Source organism: Anomaloglossus baeobatrachus, chromosome 6 (genome assembly GCF_048569485.1).
Source record: "Anomaloglossus baeobatrachus isolate aAnoBae1 chromosome 6, aAnoBae1.hap1, whole genome shotgun sequence".
NCBI lineage: Eukaryota > Metazoa > Chordata > Amphibia > Anura > Aromobatidae > Anomaloglossus > Anomaloglossus baeobatrachus.
In genome coordinates, this window is record NC_134358.1 from 51,067,210 (window position 1) to 51,083,051 (window position 15,842).

The 15,842-nt window shown below is 41.6% G+C and overlaps 1 protein-coding gene and 1 long non-coding RNA gene across 8 annotated transcripts in view; one reads left to right on the top strand and one right to left on the bottom strand.

The window, feature by feature from the left end:
- ENPP2 (ectonucleotide pyrophosphatase/phosphodiesterase 2) overlaps positions 1-15,842 on the bottom strand; it is a 264,936-nt gene that overhangs the window by 27,494 nt on the left and 221,600 nt on the right. For all 7 annotated transcript variants that reach the window (XM_075352916.1, XM_075352917.1, XM_075352915.1 and 4 more), the window contains 4 exons: positions 13,968-14,103; positions 11,766-11,843; positions 7,142-7,274; positions 3,668-3,821 (listed from right to left, as the gene is read on the bottom strand). In XM_075352916.1, coding sequence (XP_075209031.1) covers positions 3,668-3,821; positions 7,142-7,274; positions 11,766-11,843; positions 13,968-14,103 — 501 coding nt within the window. The remainder of the gene's footprint in view (positions 1-3,667; positions 3,822-7,141; positions 7,275-11,765; positions 11,844-13,967; positions 14,104-15,842) is intronic.
- LOC142317029 (uncharacterized) overlaps positions 1-15,842 on the top strand; it is a 109,102-nt gene that overhangs the window by 15,351 nt on the left and 77,909 nt on the right. The gene's annotated exons all lie outside the window — the stretch shown is intronic.

A 15,842-nucleotide genomic window follows, 5' to 3' on the forward strand; every position in this document is an offset into this window, starting at 1 on the left:
CCCACTTGCTACTTACTGTAGTTTATTACAGGTGTAGTATATGGAGGGGGTGTAGTAATGTAGTATATTGGGTAGAACTGATGTAATTATTTTAGTCCGGCCCTCTAAACCAATCCCGATTTCTCATGCGGCCCCATGGGAAAATTAATTGCCCACCCCTGGTGTAGACACTTGGTCAAAGGATTGTGCTTAAGATTTAAAAAAAATCAGGCACTATCTTGTCACGTTGAAGAAAAAAAAAAGTGAAGTTGACAAAAGTGCCTTTCTGGGCACATTGGGTTTGGTCATGTCCATCCTACCACCATCATGGGTTTTGGTTTTGTAAATGTATATGGAGATCTCTTTTTCACAAATATGGAAACACTAAACAGTAAAAAAAACATGACTATGAAGGTAGATTGTTTTTGTTAATTTTGTTTTTTTTAATTTCCTTTGCTTTTTTGCCAATTGGATATTTTATAAAATCTGAAATTCATGGTGTTAAAGCAATTCCCACTTATTAACTTATTCAAGAACATAATTTAGGTTTTCACTAAAGTTGTGACTTGTTAACAAAACCAGTTGGGTTTATCAATTTCTATTTCACTTGACCAATGTTTCTCTATTTGACATGGAGACTGCAGATAAACCGGTACATAACGTTGAGGGGACCCATTGAATTTCGGGTTTGACGGATTCAGGTGGTCTTTAGATGAAGTTTGGTCTGGAATCCGGACTTGACCTAAACCCCAATGGAAATCACTAATTGGACAGTTTGGGTCTCCCCACATGCAGCCAACCATAAGCAGAGCACTTTTGGGGGCGGGTGGGTGGCTTTTTTTATTTTTTTTGGGTGCACACTACATCCAATAATGGTCATTACCCCCAGTGTAACCCAATTAAAACACTGCAAGCAGCTTGCAACGGGCTGAGCACCAAGCGTACCAGAGTAGAGCGATGCTCGTTCGAGTGGTCAGCATACAAACTCTTTTTTTTGTAAAGTCCATACACTGAAGATTACTTTTCAGGTTCGCCCATCTCTACTGGCGACAAAACTAATAAACGTTTAACACAAAGCACACCACATGTGAGATGAGAATTCCCAATTCAACAAGTTTGCCGAAACTGTTGAGCAATACAAAGCTATAGCGCCAACATGCACAAGAGATGAAGCAAAATACAGTAAAGTTTTTAGAAATTTTTCGGCAATCAGAGATGCTGGTTAAGTTACCGACAAGCATTGTATGGCAATTAATTAGCAATATGTCTCATTGTTAAAGCTGGATTTAAAGCTGGATTTAGTAAGATTTTATAACCATAGTTTCTTTTTTTTTTTTTTCTTCAAAGTATACGCCAGTTCTTTTTAAAGTGTGTAATCAATAGTAACAAAAAAATAAACATGTTAAGTGTCAAAATCACCATGGATTTTGGCTTTGAGGAAATTAAAAAAAAAAAATTAAATGAAAAAAAAACAAAAAACACAAAATCACCACGTTGGGAGGAAGGGGACCATTTCACTCCCTCTAATTTGCATGACAAAATAGAAGGAATAAAAATGTATTTGGTTTTCTAACACAATTAAAAAATGTGGAACGAAAACGAACACCCAGGTGACCAGGTCACTTTTCTGCTCTGGTATACAATATAGGTCCTGCAAAAAATTAATATCAAATGTGTTGGAAAATAAAACTACAGATTCCAAGAAATGCTTTTTCTAACCTGATTACAGTGAGGACTACATTTTGGATAAAGGTTCAAGAAAGTTCAAAACAAGAGAAAATTGTATGTTTAGTTCATTTTTTTGCATGAAGATGGTTATTCTGTTTTGGAAACCCCCTGTTTCCCTGCTACATTTTGTTATAAAGTGGTTGTCCACTAGTAGGACAACCCCTTCTGATTCCACATTTTCACCATGTAAAAAAAAAAAAAGAAATCCTATACTCACCTCCTGTACCAGTACCGTGCAAGCAGTGGCGGGGTTTGCGTTTCGAGGGCTACTGTGAGGTTGTGACATCATGCAAGCCCCTCGTCCAATAAGTGCCAGCTTCCTTCTCCCCTCCTTCGGGCCAAATGCGCATATTGGAAGTGAGAGTTTGCCGTAGTGCTCACTTCATGTTCATTGCTCGATTGGTCAAAAGGAGGGGAGAAGTAAGCCAGTGCTGAAATGTTGGCACCCGATTTCTGCATCTCCTGGCAGAAAACAGCACCAAAACAGCGAAGAGGTACAGATTTGGTGGTGAAATTTATACACCTTATTCCTACACCAAATCTTCATTTCCCAGCAAAAAAATTGCATTACTATCGCATCAAAACTGCATGGCGTTTTGATGCGTTTTTTTGCAATGTGATGCAGATTTGGTGCAAGAATATGGTGTAAAATTTCAGCACCAATCTGCATCTCTTGGCCAAAAAACACGGTTTTCTGCCTGGAGATGCAGGTTTGAACGCCAGCTATCTGAGGTGAGGTCACAGAGTTCAATGAGGTCACCTGAGGTTAGTTTACCTGCGATCACATGTGGGGTACCATGGCAACCTCCAGCTGTGACCGCAGAGTGACATCACCACTCACTGCTGCAACTAAGTCAGTCTTTGCCTGAAGCCCACAGTGTGCAGACATGTTCTCTGCCTGCGTGCTGTGACTTCACTATGAATGTAGCAGAACCAGAATAGTCATGGGACCTCATGTGGATTACGTCGGAACTGGGTGATTGGGGTTAATAAAAGGGTTATTTTGTTTAACGAAAAACAATTTGAGGACCACGGTGTCCTCTCAATGCAGGGGTGCCAACTATCCAAAAATTCCTGGAGAGTTGATAAAAATAAGAGTATTTTCCCCAGTGCATAAAAAAAAACAACACCATCACGTGATGAATGTGCTCATTAATTTTTATAAAAAATATATAATAATAATAATAAATATTTTTTTTTTAACTGGAGAAACTTGTACAGAAAATTATGGCTACTTATTTTACAGTTCATAATGAATTCAGATAGAGAGTTCATAACAAAATTATGGGCTGTAGACACATCGCTTAAAATTGCAATGATTTTTATGGTTTTCCAATAGGTCTAAAAAAATATTTGATGAACATTTTTAGTTTTTTTCCATAAGCTGCCCAGTTAAATTAAAAAATTAAGAAATGAAGTTGTCAACCCTAGTTTCCATGTCAAAAGGTGTACAATACAAATATTAGCAACAGCAAAGATCTCCGCTCCTCTTAACCTTGAAGGCATTTTTGGAATCTGTATTTAGTTTCCATCAATAATACTGGACCAAGAATAATCTAAAATTAAATTAATTCATATTTTTTTTTTCTATGGTTTGATGGTTTGGGTGGGGAAGGGGGGGGGGGGTTTGTCTTTTTAATATACCCCCCCCCCCCCCCCGAAGGAAAAAGAAAAAACAAAACAAAAAACAGCACCACTCCATGGACTACACTAAAGTGCAGAAGGCCGAGCAGTAATTCCAGGCTGCTCGTGGAGCATAGTGTTACCGTTTTAGTATATATATAAAAAAAAAAAATTGCAATGGTCAAAAAATGTTTTTCTATTCAGGTACATTAGAATTGTGGACCAACCATTGCAAAATTCACTAGTCGAGTTACAAAAGTTCTCCCAAAATCAATCAAATGAAAATCAAGTTTGTGCCGTTAGACATAGACACTAAAAAATATAGAGCTCGACTTACGTTGCAGCTTTCATCATTGTCGGGCCTGTGCGGGATGATGAAAGAAGAGACGGATAACCGCCCATCACAGCTGTCCGCCGGCTGGTTAAAATCTAGACAGCTAGTTATAATACAGAAGTAATGCGTGGGGACTGGTATGGTTCCATCTACAAACCTGAATGAACAAAAAAAACCAATACATCGGTAAAAGTCATATTTATGGTACCATTATCCATTTTTTCCAGACAATCTTTAATATATATTTTTTAAGCCTGCTTTACATTACGATTCTGCATACAATATCGTATGCGATCGTACCCGCCCCCATCGTATGTGCGGCACGTTAAATTTTGTTGAATGTGCAGCACAAACGATTAACCCCCGTCACACGTACTTACCCGTCCATACGACCTCGATGTGGTCGGCGAACGTCCACTTCCTGGAGTGGGAGGGACGTTCGGCGTCACATAGACGTCACGTGGCAGCCGGCCAATAGAAGCGGAGGGGCGGAGATAAGCGGGACATAAACATCCCGCCCACCTCCTTCCTTCCGCATTGCTGGCCGGGAGCCGCAGGACGCAGGTAAGATCTGTTCATCGTTCCCGGGGTGTCACACACTGCGATGTGTGCTACCCCGGGTACGATGAACAACCCGACGTGCAATTTATGAGGAATGAACGTAGTGCATGCGATGAACGTTTTACCGTTCAATCACAATCGCACGTAGCTGTTACATACTACAATGTACCTTATGACGCCGGATGTGCATCACTTATGACGTGACCCCGCTGACACATTGTAGGATATCCAGTGTGTAAAGCAGGCTTTACTTGAATGTATATATTCAAAGCTAGCAGGACTAGTGAAGGGTTGATCCAACATAGACTGTGTGCGCACGTTGCGTTTTTCTTATGTTTTTCGCGTTTTAAACTGCACCGTGTCAAAATGACAAAATGCATGCTTTTCCTTCCCCAGCAAAGTCTATGAGAAATCAAATTCCATGTGCACGTTGCAGTTTTTTTGTCAGCGTTTTCTTGACAAATATTTGTCAAAATCTTTGACAAAAAAAAAAAAAAAAGCAGCGTCATTTCTTCATTGAGTTTTGGCATTATTTGTTACCCATTGTTTTCTCAATATGAAAACGCACTGTCCAAAATGTAACAAAACTGAAGGGAAAATGCATGCATTTTTACCTCGTTTTTTTGTCAAATACAGTGTTTACAATTGTCAAAAGTCAGCAGTGGGGGCCAGTTTTGTTGTCAAACCGGAACGCAGTGTGCGCATATGCTTTAAAACGAATTTGGAAACCATAGTGAGGCTTTTATAGGCCTCTGTCCACACAGAATGACTGGTCACATTTAAGGGCACTTTACACGCTGCAATATCGCTAGCGAGCGTACCCGCCCCCGTCGGTTGTGCGTCACGGGCAAATTGTTGCCCGTGGCGCACAACATCGCTAGGACCCGTCACACATACTTACCTGTTTAGCGCCGTCGCTGTGGCCGGCGAACCGTCTCCTTTCTAAAGGGGCGGTTCGTTCGGCGTCACTAAGCGGCCTCCCAATAGAAGCGGAGGGGCGGAGATGTGCGGGACGAACATCCTGCCCACCTCCTTCCTTCCTCATTGCCGGTGGCCGCAGGTACGAGGTTGTTCCTCGTTCCTGCGGTGTCACACGTAGCAATGTGTGCTGCTGCAGGAACGACGAACAACCTGCGTCCAGCAACATCAACGATAATCGGGAATGGAACGACACGTCAACGATCAACGATAAGGTAAGTAATTTTGATCGTTAGCGGTTGTTCCTGCATTTCACACGCAACGACGTCACTAACGAGGTCGGATGTGCGTCGCGAATTCCGTGACCCCAACAAAATCTCATTAGCGATGTCGTTGCGTGTAAAGCGGCCTTTAGTATAGACACTGGGGGCCTGATAATTATGTAATGTGTGAAGGCGAAAGAGAAGAGAAATATTCACAACATTCTCCACATGGAAGAGTGTATGGAGGGTAATGCCTCACACCACCACATACTGACTCTACAGCGGATTTCCCAGATAGATGGCGGCAGAGGGGCATTAACGTTAGTAATCTTTTCCATGTGAAGATGCTGGATAACATTTTGCTTCTCTCTGAATATTATTTGGCTGATGGACTCGGTGGTATTCCTAGGACAAGGAATGTCCGTGTGTAAGAAAAACTGCGACTGACTGTAAATAACAGATTCCATCATTAACAACTATTAATAAGATGCTACAAGAAATCCTGTGCTATCTGCAGGCACAATACAGGTCTCTGCACACTGTATAGTTTGCTAAAAGGCGCATGTTTTACTGAGAGAAGTCGAAAATGAACAAGTAATAAAAACGTTTATGGCAGCTATAGTGCGGGGCCCTAGAGGCAATTTTCCTGGTGGGCCAATTACACCCCAGTCCGACCCTGCATCAGTATGACACATACCACAGAAAACACAGGTCTTTTTAATAAAAATATTTTTTATATTTACCTGCTGTCTTCCACTCCTAACCCCCGTTAGACTCACTGAATATTCATTGCAGTGAGGAGCTGGAAGCCAGAGCATCACTGGGGACTCCAGTGTCGGGGACCGCATTGCTGGGTGAGTATACAGCAGAGTGTGTGTGTGTGTGTGTGTGTGTGTGTGTGTGTGTGTGTGTGTGTGCGCTCGGTGTATCCATGTGTGTCTGCTTTGTGTGTATACGTGTGCGTGTGTGTGTCTGCTTAGTGTGTATACGCATACGTGTGTGTATATGCATACGTGTGTGTATACGCGTGTATACATGTGTATACCTGTGTGTACGTGTATACCTGTGTGTACGTGTATACCTGTGTGTACACACACGTGTGTGTGTGTGTGTGTGTGTGTGTGTGTGTGTGTGTGTGTGTGCGCGTGTGTGTGCGTGCATGTGTTGAGAATCTGGAAGCCAGGGCATCGTGGGGACAGCATCGGGGTCTCACAGTTCCCAATGAACTCTGATAAACCCATGAAGCTGTAGCGTTGGTGTCGCGGGGGTCATCAGGATGTCATCAGAGTTAATTGGGAACTCTGATGACCTCCTGGATGTCACTGTGCTTGCAGAATACTCCCCTGTCCCCACGGTGCGGTCCTCGGCTGTGCTGTGCCCAACGCGGTCCCCACGCTGATCCGGCTTCCAGGTCCTGAGTGCAGTGAATAATCGATGAATATAAGGAGCGGAGGTCAGGAGCGGGAGGCAGCAGAGCCGAAGAAAGCAGGTAAATATGGATAATCTTTTTATTTCGCAGACCTGTGTTTTCTCCGGTACCTGTCACACGTATGCAAACACAGATGTCACACGTGTGACTGGTACCTGATTAAACACGGATGTCTGAAACCGGCCTTAGTGACTACTAAATTAAAAAGAATAGGACCTAATGGAAAAAAAATGGCTTCATTAGACAGGTTTATGATTGCATGTGAACACTGCTCTAATCGCCCTCGCGTGAAGGCCAAGGCCTTACGTTTTAATCTTGTCAGGGGTGTCATATAAGCCATCGTAGTCATAGTCAAAGATGGGTCCGGCGAGGACGTTCACTCCGTTCCTTTCTGAGGCATATCGCTTTACCAAGACCCTCTGAAAATAGTTCCAGATTTCTGAAAAGAAAATTGGGACATCAATTATGACAGTGCCTTCCTAATCTCGATCTGTGGGCAGAATAATTAATTAACAATGATGTCTAAGAGTAGAGAAACCATGAGGCTGTTTGAAAATAAATGGGAGAAAAAAAAAAATTACATTTAAAAAAAAAAATAAAAAAAATTGCAATTTTTAATTATTTTTGGTATCTGCACCCTTACAATTCCCACTCCCAATTTCTGGGTTAATTTCCCCCTACTATATAAAATATTAACTACCAACATGTGGTCTACACCTACAAGTTTGCAATATGCTCATGTGTACTGACCTCCATCCCAGACTACCTGCAAATTATGCCCTATTGTCTGCATCAGAGCCCTGTCCTTCCCATCTGGCTGGCCGTTTGATAACTACTTCTGATTCTTGATCAGGCTACCTTGTATACTATAGTTTGTGACCATGACAGATCATACAGCCCTACAATTGGTATGTTTGTCCAAAAAATATTTCTCTTGTCTCCACTCTAAACATGCATGCTTCATGGACAATCATTGTTTAAAGTGAGGTGATCAGATGGTTTTAACAGCCCCTGATGGGCTCCATATAAATATTCTGATCTAACAATGGAGATATCAGGAATGCTGGGGTAAGAAGAAGCTGCTCACACTGCTGTTCATGTCTTTCTGCTGTAATACTGGCTATATTAGGAGTGTCGAAGAAAGAAGAGGCTGCTCACACTGCTGTCCACTCTGATTATATAATCTAATACCGGAAATACCAGAGGTGCTGAGGTATAAAGAGACTGTTGTCCAGTCAGATCTAATAATAGAGATACCAGGGGGCAATGGTAAAAACAGATCACTCACACTGTTGTCCACTATATCTATCTGATCAAATACTGGATGTTCCAGGAGTGCTGAAGAAGAGGCTGCTAATACTGCTGTCCACTGTTGTCAGCATCATCTAATACAGGAAATACTACAAGTGCTAAATGAAGAAGAGCGACTGCTCACACTGCTGTCATCCCTGTCTTTGTAATGTAATTCTGGAGCTATAAAGGATGCTCAGGTAAAAGAGGCTGCTCACACTGTTGTCCACCATGTCAGTGTTATCTAAAAAAAGGAGATACCAGGAGTGCTGAGTTAAGAAATTATAGCTCAGACTGGGTGGAAAGCAGTGTGAGCAAATACTGTATATAAAACTACTCACAAAAAGTTCGGGATATTTGGCTTACGGGTGAAATATAGGTAAAACGTAAACTGTTCTCACTACAGTGATATTTTATTATGAGATGAATGGCGTTTTCCTCATCTCAAACAATTTCAGTGGTGGGTATACCCCCCAAAATGTCAATGTCTCAATAACTTGGCACGTGGCATTGAGCATCAACTGATAACGACACCTCCTGCTGGTCACAAGTGGAGTTATTGTCTGCGTAGACATGACATCCCACTCTTCTTAAAGGGTGGCCCTTAGGTCATAGAGGTTCTGGGGTACAGAGTTACGACCTTTACACGGCGATGCAGCTGATACAATAGATTTTCTATGGGATTCAGGTCTGGAGAAAGTGCAGCCGCTCCATTTGAGGTGCCGTAGTCTCCAGCAGCCATTCTCTAATGATGCAACCTCGATGAGCTGGATCATGGTCATCAATGAAGACATTAGCCGGTGTTGTTCATGTAGAGGCACAATGACTGGATTCATGATGTTACTTCAATAGTAGAGCTGTCACTGTACCATTCACAAAGTGTAGGGCTGTTCTGTATTAACTAGACACACCGGCCCACACTAACACCACCACCATAGGCTCGTATTGTGACAGCAGTGGCTAAAGCATAGTGTGCTCCTTGACGTCTCAAACATCGTTGACAGTCATTATTTCTGACAACACTTAAATTTCAATTCACAGAAGGTAGTGCATCCAATTTAAACCTCCAAAGCTACCTTAATTAGTATATATATAAAAAACCACTCTTATTTAGTCTTATTAAAATTTTTAAACAACCCACATCGTGAAAATAACACCAAAAAAAATCCCAGGACCATGGGACAGCCGCAATAGATTGTTCCTATCAAGAAAAAAATAATTTTTTAAAAATTCAGATCATCAATTTGACAATATTACTGAAGGGGCAGATTCTAATGACCCTCAATCTCTCTAACCCCTACCTGCCAATGGAGATATAACTTGCGTTTACACGCACCCTAAGGCTATGTGTCCACGGTAGAATGTACCTGCGGATTTTTCTGCATGAAAATCCGCGACTTTCGCGGCAAATCCGCACCCGCGGATTTACCGCGGATTTTGATGCGGATTTCTTTTTTTTTTTCCCCATTCTATACCCAAAATCCGCACCAAAATCCGCAACAAAGAATTGACATGCTGCAGATTTTTCCGCATCAAAATCCGCGGCAAATCCGCAGCGGAAAAATCCGCAGCATGGACACAGCATTTCCAAAATGCCATTGAAATGGCTTGGAAGTGCCGCTGCTGCAGATTTTCGGGAAATCCGCGGCAAAATCCGCGGTAAATCTGCAGCGTGGGCACATAGCCTAAAGGTAAAGTGGTGCCCCCATTCCTCGGCGGCTTTCCCTCCTATGATGTCCCTGACCTCCTTTCTTGTCAAACAAAGCTTATAGGGTCATATTGGTTGACATCAGAGGGAACAAAAAGAAAAATCACTTATCTGAGATGTATTCGGGTCAGAAGCCCTTCAGCAATATTCTCTCTCCTATGGTGATACCCAGGCTCTCCATAGTCCTTAGTCAAATAAGAAAAAGTAACAGCCTCGACACGTTTCTCCCCATTTATTGACTGGGGTTCATCAGGAGACGAGATCAAATTACAGCACAATCGCCAAGGCTGCCAAAAGGCTGCATATATTGCAGCACACGCCTCTCCGTACCGATGCATATGATATCATATCATGAAGAATGGGGGCACCACTTTACCTTTAGGGTGCGTGTAACGTAAGTTATATCTCCATTGGCAGGTAGGGGTTAGAGACATTGAGGGTCATTTAGAATCTGCCCCTTCAGTAATATTGTCAAATTGATGCTCTGAATTTTTTTTTTTTAAATGTTTTTTTTTTCCTTGATAGGAATAATCTATTGCGGCTGTCCCATGGTCCTGGGATTTTTTTTGGTGTGTTATTTTCACGATGTGGGATGTTTAAAAATTTTAATAAGACTAAATAAAAGTGTTTTTCATATATAGTCATTATTTCTGCTCAGCGTGAAACCAATTTCATCAGTAAACAGCAGTGAGGCAGAGTAGTCCTTCCTTCAGCAAAATGATGACGCCTGTGTCTGGTGGTGCGGTCAGGTACTCTTGCAGGTTGCCTAGCACACAGGCTAGGCTGATGTGACACTTGGGGCCTCACCTCCCTTACATGTGCCTGGAGTTGTGTGACATTCATCATCCGATTCCAAAGGGCATTGTTCACAATGAAGCAGCCATCAGTGTGGGATGTGGCCAAAGCATGTCCACCTCTCTGCCTTTCTGTGACACTTCCAATCTCTCTGTATCTCTGTTGCGTCCTGCTGATGACACTCTAAGCTCAGTGGCCATTTCAGTTTGAGAACATCCTGTTTGAAGCAATGGTGTAGTGCTGCTGATCAATTGTTAGGTGTCATCTTGGTCATATTATGTCAAAATGTGATCATCAGCATAAGGACCATTTAATTATCATTTCTGATTGAACCTTGAAAGTTATTGGGCGATTCTTGGAGCAAACACCTGTTATGAATTTTGCCATTAAGCTCCTTGTTAGAGAACAGCAAGTTATTCTCAAAGTCCTGAAACATTGATCAGTTGGACAGGTGTATCTTAAAGATTAGAGAAGGTCACATTAAGTTCTCCTAAAAAAAGTTAGAGGGCATATAGGACCATCCAGAGAGTTCACTCAAAAGCCAAATAATCCCTAACTTTTCATGAGTAATGTATCAAGGATGCTGAGGTAAAAAGACACTGCTCATACTGCTATCCACCCTGTCTGATCTAATATTGTATATATCAGGGGTGATGAGGTAAGAAGAGGCTGCTCACACTCCTATTTCCTTTATTTCTTTTATGCTACTGAAAAGTCTATTAGTTTGTAGCCCAGATGAAGTTACAGAAATACACATGGCAAAGATGAGCAACAGGATTTGCACTCTCCTTGTTTGGTGTCCACTTCACTACTCCATGATTGCCAGATGAGGGCAGTGCATACTTGCTTGTTTGGCATTTGAATGCAGATATCCTGGGTACCTCTTGAGATCATTATATCAATGTCACGATGTGCCTTGTGTCACAATGTCATGATGTTGTGAAGCCTACCAGTCGCCAGAGGCGCCCAGGATTCCAGCATTTGAGTGCCAGTTGAGAAAAAGTTTGCATTGCCCTTGTCCAGCTGCCACAGATTACTGAGGTGAAAACTAGATCAGGGTAATGCAGATCTTTATTGCTCATCTCATTCTCAGCCCTAAAGAAATAATATAAATTGTCAAGTTAAAACAACACTTACTTTTGAATGCAGGGTATATAGGAATGACATTCGTAATAAGAACAGCGTCATATTTGGCATCAGCAGAAGAACTTAATTCTGAAAAAGAAAAAAAAACAAAAAACAAAACATATTTGCTCAATTAAAATTCAAAGAACAAAAATAGGCAATATATAATATATACAGCCATGGCCAAAAGTGTTGACACCCTTGAAATTGTTCCATTAAATGAAGTATTACCCCCAGAAAATATCACAGTTACACTTATTTTATACACATTTCGGTCATTCCCTTTGAGTTTTTTTGTTGTTATCGTTCTCCCTCTCGAATTAAAATATATATATATGTATATATATTTATATATTATGGAGAAAAACAGACATGGATTGCACATCCCAAAAATACAATGATCTAAAGCCGTCAGGCAAAAATTTAAATAATAGAACATGAGGTTCTTTGTTACCATTCTGATCAGATTGTGTTACGCCCACTGCCACGTCGCGGTGAACCTCTGAATGGGTCCCACACATTATGCTGATGATGTGTGGTGGCCGCTCTGGTGGTGGTGTCGTGTCAGTGGGGCCTGGAGTCATGGGGGCTTCGCCTTGCAGCATGGGTGCCGTGAGGCACCAGGTCACCTGCCCTGCTGGTGCTTTGTCGCTGCAGCGGTGGTTAGTGCACAGTGCCGCACTATAAGGTTTAGAATAGGGACCCACTCAGAAGTTTGCCGTGATATGGCAGTGGGCTTAATGCAATCTAATCAGAATGGTAACAAAGAACCTCATGTGCTATTGTTTAAATTTGTGCCTAACGGCTTTAGATCATTGTATTTTTGGGATGTGCGATCCATGTCTGTTTTTCTCCACAGTATGTGTGCTGGGGGAAAGAGCCAAGAATCAGGTTTGAATTCCACATCGAGGGCCATCAGACTCAAGATGGATATATAGACACACACATACATACATACATACATACATACATATATATGAGACCAGGGGAATATATACACATATACATATATATATATATACATATATATATATATATGAGACCAGGGGAATATATACACATATATATATATATATGTGTATATATTCCCCTGGTCTCCTGAACCCTAGCATTGATTTCTTTTTTTAGTTCCTGTGATATGGCCTCTTTTTCCCTATATATACTTTTAGTTGTTTTTTCTCTAAGTGGACTTGGTCATCATGAAGACGCCTGTGAGAGAATACAAGTAATTTTATATTCTATAGAAACCATCTTGTCCTATAAATGAATGATGTCATAGGGTTCAGCTAACACTGATGGGCAGGGAGGTTTCCCATTTCTACACCCCCCCCTGAGGCTCTTATTGGTGCATAGTAATTTCTTTGTTTGGGATACTATATAAGCTGGTCACATGATGTAATATATATATATATATATATATATATATATAGTCTATATCTCCATCTTGAGTCTGATGGCCCTCGATGTGGAATTCAAACCTGATGCTTGGCTCTTTCCCCCAGCACCCAGATTTTCTATACTTATATCCCAATATAGTACCGGATATTGTAATGCGTCTCATAGTCCTCCACATAATATAATGCACTCCCCATAGTCCTTTATATGGTTTAATAGACTCCATAGTCCTCCATGTATTAAAGTGCAGACCCCATAGTCCTCCATATATTATAATAGACTCTCCTTAGTCTTCCATATATTATGATGCACCTCCAGAGTCCTCTATGGATTATAATGCACCCCATATTCCTCCATATAGTATTATGTAGCCACCATATAGTATTAAGCACCCCCCATATAGTATTATGCAGCCCCCATATAGTAAGGAACCAATGCAAAGCTATCCTTTAATTTTTATCTAGAAAATGTGTAAAATCCCCCCCCCAGAAACAGCTCCACTCTTGTCGCCAGGTTGTGTGTGGTATTGTCGCTCCAAATAATTTATTCCAATTAGACAAGGCTGCAATATTATGAGCAAAGGGAAGAATAAAAAAAAAAAAAAAAAAAAGAAACAGATCCTTGTCTTCTCTAATGTGAACATTTTGTACTCCACAGCCCTTCACACAGATCATCACATAAAGTGTGAAAGGTTACGCCCGAAGCTGTTCAGTCTCATCGGGGCTACAACTGACAGCAGCAGAAAATAATCAGGGCACATACAAGGTTAATTAATACCAAATACACAAAAATATCTCATGCCACAGAGATAAAACTCACGAGGTGGGAAGAGGAATCCATAGGACATCTGCTTATCTGCCTTGTAAGCTGAACAGCTCTGACTGTTGCCTGGAGAAATGCGTGGGTCCAGCCTTACACAATTTGATAAATATTCCGGGATGCCAGATACTTCAGTCTGTGTCAGGAGAAAAATGTACGAAGTAATATGAGGCCGGGATATCAGCAGGTTGAGAGTCAGAACATGAACCTCCAGGGCAAAAATCGGGGAACATCGGTAACACCTGGGTGCTACTGCCGAGTAAGATGATGCCCCATCAGGAGATGTGTCCACCCTACTGGACATTCTGGAAGAGTTGGCAAGCAAGTCAAAGAATATTTATCAATTTCCATAAACATATACTTTTTTTCCGTAGTGTATATTCCCCTGGTCTCCTGAACCCTAGCATTGTTTACTTTTTTTTTGTTCCTGTGCCTCTCTGTTCCTGAGATATGGCCTCTTTTTCCCTATATATAAAAGTTTAGTTGTTTTTTTTCTCCAAGTGGACTTGGTCATCAATGAAGACGCCTGTGAGAGAATTCAAGTAATTTTATATTCTATTCTATAGAAACCATCTTGTCCTATAACTGAATGATGTCATAGGGTTCAGCTAACACTGATGGGCAGGGAGGTTTCACATTTCTACACCCCCCCCTGAGGCTCTTATTGGTGCATGGTAATTTCTTTGTTTGGGATACTATATAAGCTGGTCACATGATGTAAGAAAAACTATCTCTCAGTACTCCACAAACATGTGTGCTGTATTGATTTCTCCAAGTGCTTTTAAAACAAATCTTATTAATTTGGCGTTTCAAGGGCATAGAAGGAGTGTATTTCGCTCACACGCCCAAGAAGAAGATCCAAGTACCACGTCCACTTGGCTAAAAAGACAAGATTTATATACCTGGAAGAGGAGACTATATCTCAGGAATAGAGAGCTGCAGATACAAAAGGAAAACAAAAACAATTGCATATTTATGGAACATGACAGATCCTCTTTACGTAGAAAGCAGGCCATCAATTCCTCACAGACACTGGAGCTTTGTACTAACGGGAATCTCAAACTTAGAGGGAAGGGGGATCTGTGTCAATTTAAAAACATTACTGTTTTCTTGCCAAGGCCCCAAGTATCACTCAGGAAGGTAGAATTTTGGAAAGATTAAGGCTATGTGTCCACGGGAGAATGTATCTGCAGATTTTTCTGCATCAAAATCCGCAGCTTTCCCACAAAATCCGCAGGTGCGGATTTTGAATTTTTTTTTTTATTTCAATTTTAAAGGCAAAATCCGGATGAAAATCCGCAACAATAATTGACATGTTGCAGATTTTTCCGGACCAAAATCCGCACGAAATCCGCAGCATGGGCACAGCATTTCCAAAATGCCATAGAAATGGCTGGGAAGTACCTGTGCTACAGATTTTCGGGAAATCCGCGGCTTTTCCGCTAGAAATCCGCAGAAAAATCCGCGCATTTTCCACAGCGTGGGCACATAGCCTTAGGGTTTGTTTACATGGACCAACTGCAGCACAATAGTTTCTTTTACTGTTGGGCAGTCATTTACCTGTTTACACAGATAGGCCAAAGCAGATAATGTGCACAGAGCCATCTACATAAAGGCCCAGTCACACACAGCGACTTACCAGCGATCCCGAAAACGATGTGACCTGATAGGGTTCGCTGGGAGGTCGCTGGTGAGATGTCACACAGTCAGATCTTACCAATGATGCAGGAACAATACAGATCGCAGTAGCGACCTGTATAACGATCTCAGCAGTCACTGTGACCCTGTCACACAACGTCAAACACAGCGAGGCGTTCTGCCCAGCAGGACATCATCGCCTTTGAAGAAAATGGCCTGGACCATTCAGCAACGACT